General features: G+C 39.4%; 1 protein-coding gene across 1 annotated transcript in view; it reads left to right on the top strand.

Annotated features, from left to right (window-relative positions):
- The window catches only part of kcnh5b (potassium voltage-gated channel, subfamily H (eag-related), member 5b), a 114,279-nt gene that overhangs the window by 78,344 nt on the left and 22,113 nt on the right, over positions 1–13,822 (top strand). Inside the window, exon 9 of the mRNA XM_031727504.2 lies at positions 8,261–8,460. Coding sequence (XP_031583364.2) covers positions 8,261–8,460 — 200 coding nt within the window. The remainder of the gene's footprint in view (positions 1–8,260; positions 8,461–13,822) is intronic.

Genomic DNA, 13,822 nt, shown 5'->3' with positions numbered 1-13,822 from the left:
GTTAAGAATAAGCATAATGGGCCTTAATAAGCTTAAACAGCAAGACATAACCTGCAAACAGGTTAATTAGAGGTGTAAGGAGGTCATTTTTATTACCTGAGTAGAATAGCTAAGTGCTCCAGTACTGCTTACTTTAGCTCCATAACTAAAAAAGACGAATTCCAAGTTATTTCTAATGAAGATGTTATTTCTAACAGGATGTAAGTCTTTATTTTCTTTGAATTTGCCCTTATGTTCAGGAGGTTAGATTTTCTCTGAAACAAGACATGTTTTTCTGTTTTTCTCCTGGATTTCTGGAGTGTAATCACTTTGGGGGTTTAGGTCTAAGGTGGAGACAGACATTTGTCACACATCAACCCTCCCACCAGCCGCCCGACTCACTCACTACAAAACCCATTAAAATGTTTGCACAGCAGTAAATAGTCTATTAGATTGACCTAATGAGAAGTAAACAATACAATCTTGTCAGGATTTATTTGGAGACAATCAACCAGAATATTTTACTTACCCAGAAAGATCTAGATGCACCGTTAGTGCTCGTTAAAACATATTTATGCAGTGGTGTTACTCTTGAACCATCGTCCCCACTGAATTTTCTTTCGGTATATATTTTCAACCTGAATCCAACAGCTAAGCTACTGTTAAATCCATCATCTGACAACACATGCATGTCAACACATCAGTGTAGAGATTTTCTGTGATCAGTCAGTAAACTAAAGCATGTTTTTTTTCCTGTGTATTTTTGCTGTTACTTAAATAAACATGGCAGCTAGCCAGTATGCATTCTTCTAGATTTTTTCCCCTGCCATCATGTAATTATTTATTTGACATATGAATTCCAGCTGCAGGGTTGTCTAATATTACTCATCATAATTAATTCCAGTGAGAGCTCTGTTCGACATCAACAAAGATTCAAACTCATGATTCAATAAAATCCAAAATAACAAGCTGTTAGCTTGTAGTAAAAACTTGCTATTCATTTTTCCCCATGGGTCTGTGAAGCAATAGCGATGCTGCAGCATTGTCAAAATTGATTACAGATATGTCTGAAACTAAAAAGGCAATTTATCTCATTTTCTTTGTGAAAATGACCACAAATCATTTAAAATTAAAGGACTCTGGCAGATGGGAGCTCATTTCTACTTTGCCTTTTTGGGTAGGTTGTCATAGGTTGTCAGGTCTGTGTGTGTGTCAATATTTTCAATACTGGAATTTATGGGTAGTATCAGCTTTTCACTGTAAAAGCTTTTATAACTGTAAAAGTGGTAGAATTAATTCTTCATATATTAAAGCATGCAAAAATAGATTACTGTGATTGCATCTTAATTGACTGACTGTTTGGCTACCATTGCATGGACTACATCCTAACTGAAAATGCACATACAAAAGAAGCAGCAGTCTTCTCAGCTTTCATCTTTAAGACAGCAAAAATTATTTGATTACTTTGACTGAAAGTTCTGTTGTATGTGCTTGTTAATTTATATTTACACTTTGAAAAAATGAAAATCTGAATTTAATTTGAATAAAATACTGTGAAAAAAATATTGATGGTCATTTCAATAACAAACTTATTTTTCTAAAGGCCTTCTGTCTTCTTATTTTGGCTGCTTCCTTTAGGGGTTGCCATAGCAAATGATTTGCCTCTGTCTAACCCTATCCCCAGCATTCTTGTGTCACAATAACTCTCTGCATGTCCTCCTTCGCTACATCCATGAATCTTCTCTGTGGTCTTTCTCTTTTCCTCCTTCCTGGCAGCTTATCTTCAACATCCTTTGTCCAATATATGTATAATTCCTCTTCTGCACATGTCCAAACTGTCTCAACCTTCTAAGTTTGGATCCAAATTGCTCAACGTGAGAGTTGTCTCTCTACTCATACTCATTTCTAATTTTGCCCATCCTGGTCACTCCAGATATTGACCCAATACTTGACATGATCAGCTTCCACCTTTCACCACCTTTCAGTCTCCTATTTCTTTAAGATTGCACCTTCGGCATAAGATACAGTCCACTTGTGTACACTTCTCTCTTACCTCCTGCATTTCTTTTCTTAGCAACATGCCTACCCATAAACTCCTCCTCATCATTGTTCCCTTAACCTACATACCCACTAAAGTTTGCTCCAATCACCAAGTCCCTACGCTCACCTGGAAACTCCTGTCTTTCCTTCTCTCTCACTATTTCCCCCTTTCTTCTTCCATTGTTTTTGACCAACAGTAGCACAGTTTCCATCAGCACCCTGTTGGCCAGCTTCACCAAGTTGCTGTTTTTAACCTGGACGCCTATCGATCCAATACGGAAATCTAATTTTTTATGATCTATATGTTTGATTTGGCCAGATTGTACTTCCATGTTTATCCCACCCAGGAACCGACACTAGGAGTACATCAGGTTTTGACTCTTGCTTGACTAGGTTTTTAAAGTAAATATACAGGAATAATGTAATAGTAATTTAATATAGAAAGTAATATCTTCCCCTCAAACATGTTTAAGTTTAACTTAGACTTCACTGTTTATTTATGAAGATAAACTTAAAAATAATCATACACTTTGATTTTGTGTGTGTGTGTGTCTGTCTTTTATGCTTCTACAGTATATGTCTGCATGTGTGTGGGTATTTCTGTTTGTGTGCAGGCCACCTCATCACAGGGTATTTTCTGTGTGTCTGGGCTGTAGGCGTTAACACAGACTGACAGATTTTTGTCCCTCACACTCATTCAGTCTGACAAATCATCCTGAACTCCTCTGGCAGATTACTTAAAAAATAGAAATGGAAAATATCACAACACAGAGGTTGGATTGCTGATACTTTCCTCATTTAAAAACACCTTTTTCATTATTGTGAAAAAAACATAATGTGAATGGGGAGCTTTTTGACTCCATCATCTGCTTTATGATGTTTCTTTGTACATTTGTAATTTTAATCCTCATATGGAAATATCAACACATCCAACGTTGTCTCATTTGAATGATTCACCTTAATGATTAAAAAAGTAAATACAAAAGACAAGTGTGGTGAGTGGAGGTGGATCGTTCCTTTTTAAAAAAAATCTTATGAAGGGAGAGGTGATGTTGATATCCTTTGTTTCACAAAAGCAACAGGTAAGGATTAGAGGCTATTCAGTACAAAACAAAAGAGGAAGTAATATACTTTTACTAAAGGCAACAGCCATTTGAGCAAATTTAGCAAGACAAGCTAAACTGACAGATGTCACAGATCTGTCCACACTGTTTGATGGGGTTCAGAGTATGCTATTATAAAATACTGCTGCTAATATGACATCAGTGCAGGGGATTGTTTAAATCCAGTTTTCTTCTTTGTGTCACGGTGGTTTTAGAAACCACCTTCCTGAAAAGATTCCTACCAGCTGATCAGAGCCTCACTTTTGACAGCATCTTGTCTTTTCTTCCCTGGGGTGCTTCAGCATTTATTTAACATTAGGAAATCTACTACTTTGCTTCACCCCCAAAACTCCCCACTCCTGTTTCTGCATCCACCAGATGGGAAAACACAGACAGATTTAAATAAATAGAGCCATAAGGGACAGGTCAGATTTTATATGCAGTATTGAGATGACAGCTTCAACCGTAGCCTGACTACATGGATTAACTGTCTAAATTCACGTGAGACCAGAAAAGTGTTTTTGGAAGCTGATACAGAACGATGTATAATCAGCAATCCATCAGTAACAGGTTTCTGTGATTCTAGGGGTTTGTTGATTATTTATGTATTTATTTATTTATTCTCCTACTGAGATCAGATACTTCTGTATGAATATATTATCTCCAGAATATATATACTGTGCAAAAGAATTGAACATACACTTTAATCAGATAAGTAGAGGAAGGGGTTGTTAATCAGTATCAGCTGCTGTCTGTTAATGAAATAAACAATAAGTGCACCAGAGGAGCAACAATGAGACAAACCTCAAAACAGGAATGGTTTTACAGGTCGAGGCCACTGACATTTTTACACTCCTGTTTTTTCACCAGTGTTACATTTGGCTAGGGTCAGTGTCACTACTGATAGCATTAGGAGATACCTAGGATCCAGGATTCAATTCAGTTCAATTTTATTTATACAGCGCCAAATCACAACAATAGTTGCCTCAGGGTGTTTTATATTTTAAGGTAGACCCTACGATGATACATACAGACAAAAACCCAACAATCATATAACCCCCAATGAGCAAGCACTTTGGTGACAGTGGGAAGGAAAAACTCCCTTTTAACAGGAAGAAACCTTCAGCAAAACCAGGCTCAGGCAGGGCGGCCAACTGCTGCAGGAGGCCCTTAACTCACCAGCAGGGATGGTACCTGCTCCTTTGTGGAACAGCATGAGCATTGCCACTGCTCTAAAAAATTTGCTTCAGCAGGCTACTGTAGAAATGTCTCAGAACAACAGAAACAGACTTCATGAGGGTGGCCTGACGTCCTTTAGTGGAACCATGTGTTTACTGTGCAGCACTGTGGAGCCCGATTGGCATTTGCTGTAGAATACCAGAATTGGCAGGTCCACTCCTTGTCCACCATCTGTGCTTTTCACAGATGAGAGCAGGTTCACCCTGAGCACATGTGGCAGATGGGAAATGGTCTGGAGAAGCCGTGGAGAATGCTATGCTGTGGATAAACATCATTCAGCATGAGCGGTTTGGTGGTGGGTCAGTGATGGTCTGGAGAGACGTAGCCATGGAGGGAAACACAGACTTCAACAGGCTGCGCAATAGCACTCTGACTGCCGTTAGTTATATAGATGAGACCTTGGGTCCAAGGATTTCATCATGTCCTGGAACACCTCTGGGACATGTTTTGGTCCATTAAATGTCACCAGGTTGTATCTCAGACTGTGCAGGAGCTCAGTGATGCTCTGGTTCAGATCTGGTAGAGATCCTTCAGGATACCATTTATCATCTCATTTGGAGCATACCCCAAAGTTCTCAGGTATGCAAACTAATTAGTGCTATTTTGAGTTGCTGCAAGGAAATTTTGGTGAAATAGATGGAGTCAGCCAAGTGCAAATATTATTTCACAGCATGATTCCAGTTCTTGAATTTTTTTGACTGACTGAATTGTGGTGAGGTTCACAAGGTTGATTTCCACAGGCCAAACTCAGGTCATGGCAGGTTATATAAGTTATGGTAAGGTGCTTAAGTCAAAACAGACTTTGACTGTTATAGAAATGCAAAGGAGAAAGTAGCGAAACTGTAAACTCAACATATTTAAACTGTTTTGTTAACACTATAAGCTCTAGTGCTTATCTTAAAGACTCCTGAATATCTTGCTTTTGTACCTTTGGAGGCTCAATTCTTTGGTGGTCTGTTTTAATTTGAGCTCTGTTATTTGTCTCAAGCTTCCTTGACAACCAGTATTCCAAAGTGCTGATAGCCAGACCTCATTTACACCTGATAAATGCTACTAATTAGCTTTTCATCCCTAATAGTTTTTGTACTGTGGTTACTTACTGTGGTGACACGGATTTCTTCTGCAGCTTCTCTTCATACCCATCCACACATCCACATGTCACTACTTTGGACAAAATAAAATTGGCGAGAAATTGATATCCCAAGGTTGAATTAACCTTCAAACCATTGCCTTTCTGTGTTCTGAGGTGACACTTACCTCCCTATGGGCTATCAAGTCGGCCAATTAGAAGTCTTGGGTTTGGTGGGCGGAGAGCTGTGAGTCTGAACCTTAAGTTCCAGGCCAGATGTGCTGTTGGAATTCTTCCTGAATTGCTGACAGGGTCCTGGAAAGGTTTTGTAAGCTGGGAGGCAGCAGACTTTGAAGGACTTATCTCACCACTGACATGCAACACCTTTATGTGTGTGACTGTCCTGCTTTTATTCTTTGTTTTGTCTCTCTTTCAGACACACTCTTTTCTTTTTGTGTCTCTGTAGACTTGCTTCTGTGAGATAAACTGCCCACATTCACACTCACATGCACAAGTACACACTTTGTTTTTGTCATGTTTCTGGTTCACTTTCTTTGTTTTTTTTAATCTACTATTTTTACACTTCCTCATACAGCATACATATAGAGCGTTTATCTTGAATGCACAGTTACTGCAAGAAAATCAAACATTTGCCTCTTTCTTCTGCCTTTGCCTTCTTTACAAACTACCCCTTTGTACTGTTCATTCATTCTGCCCCAGCGTTGCTTTCTCACACATCATGTCGTCAGATTCCCTCCACCTCCTGCAAACCACAAAAGTTTTCAGAAGTCTTCCAAATTATTGTTTCTTTTCTCTTTCCTTTGTCATTTGTATTGTCTGGGAGGAGGCAAAAAATAAAAAATAAGAACTATTTTGAGTGAGGTCTCTATGGAAACAGTAAAGTACAAGCAGGATAGTGAGGAGGCTGAGCAGTGACGCATGATGGCTTTAAATTTCAAAGGTGGGAAACACTCTTGATCACCAGGAGACATTATATAATATACATCTAACACTGATCTCTATCCAAGTTTGTCTCACTTCTTGTAAGAGAGTTTAGATGATTACTCCAACCCGCACCCCTCTAAGCCACTGTCACAAACATCTGTTTGTATTTGGTTAATAAAAAGTCAGTTTTTGGTAATTACCCATCTGCTTCAAATAATACCAAGTTAATGTTGTTTTTCAAGTCTTTCAAGTCATGCAGCTCTCTCCTACAAGTGTATACTCATCTGAAGATATTTGGTAACTGGACTGGTTCTTATGTAGCACTTTTCTGCTCTACCATAGCATTTAAAGTGCTTTATACAACACGCCACCTTCATTCATCTACCCACCCAAGAACTTTTTCCTGTGCTTAAGTGCATTCTATCTAACATTCACACTCCGATCAATGTATCAGAGAGCAACGTGGGGTTAGTATCTTACCTAAAGATATTTGGGGTGCTGACACTATGAACGCGTTCGTTTATCTACATCGTTCATCTTTTGGTGTATTCATTGAGGCATTGGATGATCAAAGATTTTCAGGAAGCTGCAGTCTGTAAACAGTAACTGCAGCCATGAGAGTACCTATCTTAGCATTACACAGAGTTTTATATGGAAAATGTGCATCTATCAGATTGCTTAAAACAGATGGGGAGAAGTTATAGTTTAAATTTAACTCTCCCTTCTTTGGTGCTTTGGCTAGTCCCAGCTTCTCAGTGCTCTGTCACGTCCAATCCTGGGGACCTGCACCTAGAAGGCAGAGGGTTCCCCTTCCTCACATCTCTTCCCTGATAACTTGTTGTTTAATGACCGTGAGATTAATTCTGGCTGAGACTGGATACTGTTTCTATCTCACACGGTCCGGATGATCCACCTTATCATAGGACTTAGTGTCCCTTCACCTTGAAGCTTCTACACTGTTGCCATTTCTAGCTAAACACTGTCCAGACATCTAAATTCTTAAGCTGTTATTCACTACAATACCTATAACCACCGAAAGCCAAACACAAACCTCTTTGGGTTTCAACCACTCTAAGCCATCGTTGCCTTTTTCATCTTAGACAACAGGACTCTTTTCCTGTTTCCACTGTTGTTCCATTTGTCAATCACATCGGACCCTTGGCAGAAGGGTTTTGTTACCAAAAGCTGCACCTATAGTATAGAAAGTTTTCCTGGGACTCTATGCAGTGTAACCCTATTTACCCTCACTTCTTCCATAGGAATTCAGAGGGTAAGTAGAAGCCATGTTCTGCTAATCAAATGCACTTGATTAAATGACCATCAGCAATTGTGATCACCTCTATAAGAGCAGAGGTTTGGTGCTTTGCTAGTCTGGAGTATTCAGGAGTATTGGCATTAACCCAATGCCTCAATCTTTCCAGCAAATTCACTGAAGGTTAGATTGTGCCATGCTCACAGAAATTGCAAAAGACTTGGGATCTTCATCTCAAACTCTCCATGCCTCAGTTAGGGTAATACGTGCTAATGTTCATGACTGTACAAGTACGGTTTGTTTGGAAGGTCTGCCAAGCCAAGACTCTTCTATCTAGCAGGACCTGTTGCTTTAAATGTCGTGGATCGTTGTAACTCATTGGGCACATAAACCAAATTAGTATTTATGTAGTGCTTTCACCGTGTTGGTTTCTTTATTGGTTTCTTGCAAGGTGTACATTTATGGTTAGAAATTAAAACAAAGCAGGCTCCATTTCTTTTTAAAACATTAGATTTTTGGCTCGGTGTGTTACAGAGCAGATGTTAAGTTCAAGTCAAAATAATGGTTTTCATTAAATGCTTTTGAAATGAGCGCTTTATACATTTCATATTTCTTCTCCTACTTTCTTTCTAGCTCTGCTTTATGCCACCATCTTTGGAAATGTGACCACCATTTTCCAGCAGATGTATGCCAACACCAATCGCTACCATGAGATGCTCAACAATGTCAGGGATTTCCTGAAACTCTACCAAGTTCCCAAGGGTCTAAGTGAGAGAGTGATGGACTACATCGTCTCCACCTGGTCCATGACCAAAGGCATCGACACGGAAAAGGTGAGACTGAGATGCAACATGTCGGGTAAAGCTAATGTATTACTGATGTGCCATCTGTTTATGGAGATTTGGGTATCTCAGTGATGTGATTTTGTGCTACAGTAATCATTCGGGCTGGAATTGAAAAAGCCAGACACCGTGTCGCTTTTTGCCATTCATGCAGATTACAAAGCATCAAGTGATGTGTCAGGAAGCAAAAGCTTGAGAGTCATTGTTCTATATTTAATAGACATAGATGCTTATAACATTCAAAAACAATACATTTAAGAGCATTTACCCATATGTGTCACAAAATTAGCTGCTGTATCACTGTTCTCAAAGAGTCTCAAAGTAAATCACAAATCAATAAAAATCTACATAACATTTTTTTCAGAGCAGGAAGAAAACGTCTCAAAATACACATTAAGTGTTCATTTGAGTATTATGTGCCTTAATGAAAGTGAATATAAATGAGTTAAAACCTAATTTACACAAACATAGAGTGTCAGGAAACTTTTAACAACAACAACATTCTTGAATTCACATATTAAAGGCTATTGTCTCATTTTTTCAGACATCTGCACTTTGGTAAAGATTATAAACATTAAATTTAAGTTCTATTCATTTATTTTATTTCGAGAGTGTGTACGTTACACATGCACATTTTAAAAATTGTTATTATTATTTTGCTAGCTAGCAAACTCGCGGGATAAATGATTGAAATGCACTCAGTGTGATGCAATACGGCAGCGCTATTATAACAGTTAGTTATTGCATGGTAATTTATGGAATATGCTGTGAACCTAACTGAGATTACGTAGCAGTAGCAGTAATGTGAGTTACTTCCCTCAGGTGAAAGCTTTAACCGTTAGCCCGATGCTTAACTAGCCAAATTAAGGCTTTCTGATTGAAGGCTAAAAGCGGCGTTGTCAACAAGTAAATAGAATATTGATTATATTTTTGTGTATTGGTGCAGCTTTTTCAAGCATTAACCTGGTGCCTTTGGCAACACTTTAGTGGGAAATAATGGTAATATGACTGATCCATATGAGCACAAAGAATAGACACTTTTTTGTGCTACCGAAGTTCCGTGGCTTTCATTCAAAATCTGTTTATCGTTAAACAACTTAAACATTATAATGGCTTCAAGCTTACATTGAGGCCTGTGGGACACTATCAGCCACTGAGACAGTAGACAAATGAATATTTCATACTTTAAGGCTGCCTGCTTATTTAAGTGCTGTTCTCCATGCCTGTCTTACTGTACATGATGTTATTATTCAATTCAATTAAATTCAATTTTATTTATATAGCGCCAAATCACAACAAAAGTTGCCTCAAGGCGCTTCATAGATACAGAGAAAAACCCAACAATCATATGACGCCCCTGTGAGCAAGCACTTTGGCAACAGTGGGAAGGAAAAACTCCCTTTTAACAGGAAGAAACCTCCAGCAGAACCAGGCTCAGGGAGGGGCGGGGCCATCTGCTGCGACCGGTTGGGGTGAGAGAAGGAAAACAGGATAAAGACATGCTGTGGAAGAGAGACAGAGGTTAATAACACATATGATTCAATGCAGAGAGGTCTATTAACACATAGTGAGTGAGAAAGGTGACTGGAAAGGAAAAACTCAATGCATCATGGGAGTCCCCGGCAGCCTACGTCTATTGCAGCATAACTAAGGGAGGATTCAGGGTCACCTGGTCCAGCCCTAACTATATGCTTTAGCAAAAAGGAAAGTTTTAAGCCTAATCTTAAAAGTAGAGATAGTGTCTGTCTCCCGAATCCAAACTGGAAGCTGGTTCCACAGAAGAGGGGCCTGAAAACTGAAGGCTCTGCCTCCCATTCTACTTTTAAATACTCTAGGAACAACAAATAGGCCTGCAGTGTGTGGGCGACATGCTCTAATAGGGTGATATGGTACTACAAGGTCATTCAGATGAGATGGGGCCTGATTATTTAAGACTTGTACGTGAGGAGCAGGATTTTGAATTCAATTCTGGATTTAACAGGGAGCCAATGAAGGGAAGCCAAAACAGGAGAAATCTGCTCTCTCTTTCTAGTCCCTGTCAGGACTCTTGCTGCAGCATTTTGGATTAACTGAAGGCTTTTCAGTGAGTTTTTAGGACATCCTGATAATAATGAATTACAGTAGTCCAGCCTGGAAGTAATAAATGCATGAACTAGTTTTTCAGCGTCACTCTGAGACAGGATATTTCTAATTTTAGAGATGTTGCGCAAATGGAAGAAAGCAGTCTTACATATTTGTTTAATATGTGCATTGAAGGACATGTCCTGGTCAAAAATGACTCCAAGGTTCCTCACAGTATTACTGGAGGCCAAGGTAATGCCATCCAGAGTAAGAATCTGGTTAGATACCATATTTCTAAGATTTTCAGGGCCGAGTACAATAACCTCAGTTTTATCTGAATTAAGAAGCAGAAAGTTAGCAGCCATCCAGGTCTTTATGTCTTTAAGACATTCCTGCAGTTTAACTAATTGGTGTGTGTTACCTGGCTTCATGGATAGATAGAGCTGCGTGTCATCTGCATAGCAGTGAAAATTTATGCTATGTCTTCTAATGATGCTGCCTAAGGGAAGCATGTATAATGTAAATAGAATTGGTCCTAGCACCGAATCCTGTGGAACACCATAATTGACCTTAGTGGGTGAAGAGGACTCTCCATTTACATGTACAAATTGGAGTCTATTAGATAGATATGATACAAACCACTGCAGTGCAGTACCTGTAATACCTACAGCATGCTCTGATCGCTCTAATAGGATATTATCGTCAACAGTATCGAACGCTGCACTAAGGTCTAGCAGGTCAAGCACAGAGATGAGTCCACTGTCAGAGGCCATAAGAAGATCATTTGTAACCTTCACTAAAGCTGTTTCTGTGCTGTGCTGAGCTCTGAAACCTGACTGAAACTCTTCAAATAAGCCATTCCTCTGCAGATGATCTGTTAGCTGTTTGACAACTACTCTTTCAAGGATTTTTGATATGAAAGGAAGGTTGGAGATTGGCCTATAATTAGCTAAGACAGCTGGGTCTAGAGATGGCTTTTTGAGTAAAGGTTTAACTACAGCCACCTTGAAGGCCTGTGGTACATAGCCGATTATTAGAGATAGGTTGATCATACTTAAGATCGAAGAATTAATTAATGGCAGGACTTCTTTGAGCAGTTTTGTAGGAATGGGGTCTAAAATGGGGTCACCTTTAAAGTGTTATTAGCACAAACACTTTAAAGGTGATAATTTAGGACTTCAACAATAACACAGCAGCAATGTAGTTAAACATCTTACAGTTAGTTTTGAATGAATGAACTTTAAAAAACAAACAAACAAACATCTGTCTCCCATTTTTTGTGTCACAGAGGAATGAAGCATCAATATCTGATAAGAAGACTTATTAATCTGGCCTTGCTGTGTATTATTTTGTGGTGTTTGGTGAAGTTTTTGTGTTTTGTGGGGTTGTTTTTTTTCAACAGGAGACTGATATCTCTAACAAGTGGATTTGTTCACATTTACATGTCTTAAATTTTAAGTGAGATGTGCGTTTTGAGTTTCGACACTATATACATATAAGGCAGCCTTTTTGTTTTGCAGTATTTTGTGTGGTGCACAAAAAGGGAACAAAAGTGTTTCAGTCAACCTCAAATGATTTGAGTTGTAATTTTCACATGGTCCTACTGAGGTGATGTGAAGTGAAACATGCATACTGTTTTCGGTAATGTGCTGGAAAAGATTGAAAATGAATTTGAATTTGAATTTGGCCCTGAAAAAAAGGTGTATGAATCCTGCATATATTCATATTTATACAAGCAGTGTTTTTATACCTGTGTGTATGTGTGTGTGTGTGTGTGTGTGTGTGTACCTCACGAGCCCCTTCGTAGTCCTATCTATGTTCCTAACACACATACACCAACACAGATGTTGGTGCTTACCCACACACATTACATAAACTTACCCTGAACTGACCCCTGACCTCCTAACTGCACCTCAAAACTGTTTGTGGGTTCCACTCTTCCTCACTGTCATTATCATCGAGTTGACTGCCCTCAGTGAGTGCATGGTCTTCACAGGGCTAGACAACATGCAAATATGTGCACGCTTACATTATGGCACAAGATTCTAATCTGACATTCCATTCTATACTCAGCTGACCTGTCAAATGTACAAATATGATTGTAGAGCTTGTACAAAATATTTTTATATGTGATTTAGATATTTAATTTTCTTTATACAAAGTTTCCTCAAGATCGGTCTTCTCATCTAGGAGGAAATAAGGAACACATACATAAAATCTTCACATTATGACAATTACCCATAGAAAAGTGGTCCAAAGGCACACTACCACACTTCCTGTATACTTTGTGCATATATCAGAGTTAGCTAATCACCCCCACATCATTTAGGATTAAATACATATTAAATAATATTTAGAACAGAACTGTTCCAAATGGGGATAGGTTAATTGGATAAACCAAATTGCCACTAGGTGTGAATGTGCGAGCGAATGTGAGTGTGAATGGTTGTCTGTCCTTGTGTGTTGGCCCTGCGACAGACTGGCGACCTGTCCAGGGTGTACCCTGCCTTTCGCCCCATGACAGCTGGGATAGGCTCCAGCGCCCCCCGCGACCCTGAAAAGGAGAAGCGGAAGCGAATGGATGGATGGATGGATGGATGGATGTTCCAAATGCCAGATATACATTAATATGAAAAGCTTTCTTTTCCAAATTGTACCAAATAGACATTAAGCCTTGGTTGTTAATTAGCCAAATACATACTATATATATATCTATATATATATCTATATATCTATATATCTATATCTATATCTATATATATCTATATATATAGATATATATATATAAAAACACCCAGCACGCCCCTACGGGCGGTTTATCCTTCAAGCTCGGGTCCTCTACCAGAGGCCTGGGAGCTTGAGGGTCCCGCGCAGTATCTTAGCTGTTCCCAGGACTGCGCTCTTCTGGACAGAGATCTCCAATGTTGTTCCCGGGATCTGCTGGAGCCACTCGCCTAGCTTGGGAGTCACCGCACCTAGTGCTCCGATTACCACTGGGACCACCGTTACCTTCACCCTCCACATCCTCTCGAGCTCTTCTCTGAGCCCTTGGTATTTCTCCAGCTTCTCGTGTTCCTTCTTCCTGATATTGCTGTCATTCGAACCGCTACATCGATCACTACGGCCGTCTTCTCCTGTTTGTCTACCACCACTATGTCCGGTTGGTTAGCCACCACCATTTTGTCCGTCTGTATCTGGAAGTCCCACAGGATCTTAGCTCGGTCATTCTCCATCACCCTTGGGGCATCTCCCATTTTGACCTCGGGACTTCCAGGTTATACTCGGCACAGAT

This window comes from Oreochromis aureus, linkage group 19 (assembly GCF_013358895.1).
Source record: "Oreochromis aureus strain Israel breed Guangdong linkage group 19, ZZ_aureus, whole genome shotgun sequence".
Classification (NCBI taxonomy): Eukaryota; Metazoa; Chordata; class Actinopteri; order Cichliformes; family Cichlidae; genus Oreochromis; species Oreochromis aureus.
Note: the sequence above shows the minus strand (reverse complement) of the source record. Positions and strands in the feature narration are given on the sequence as shown.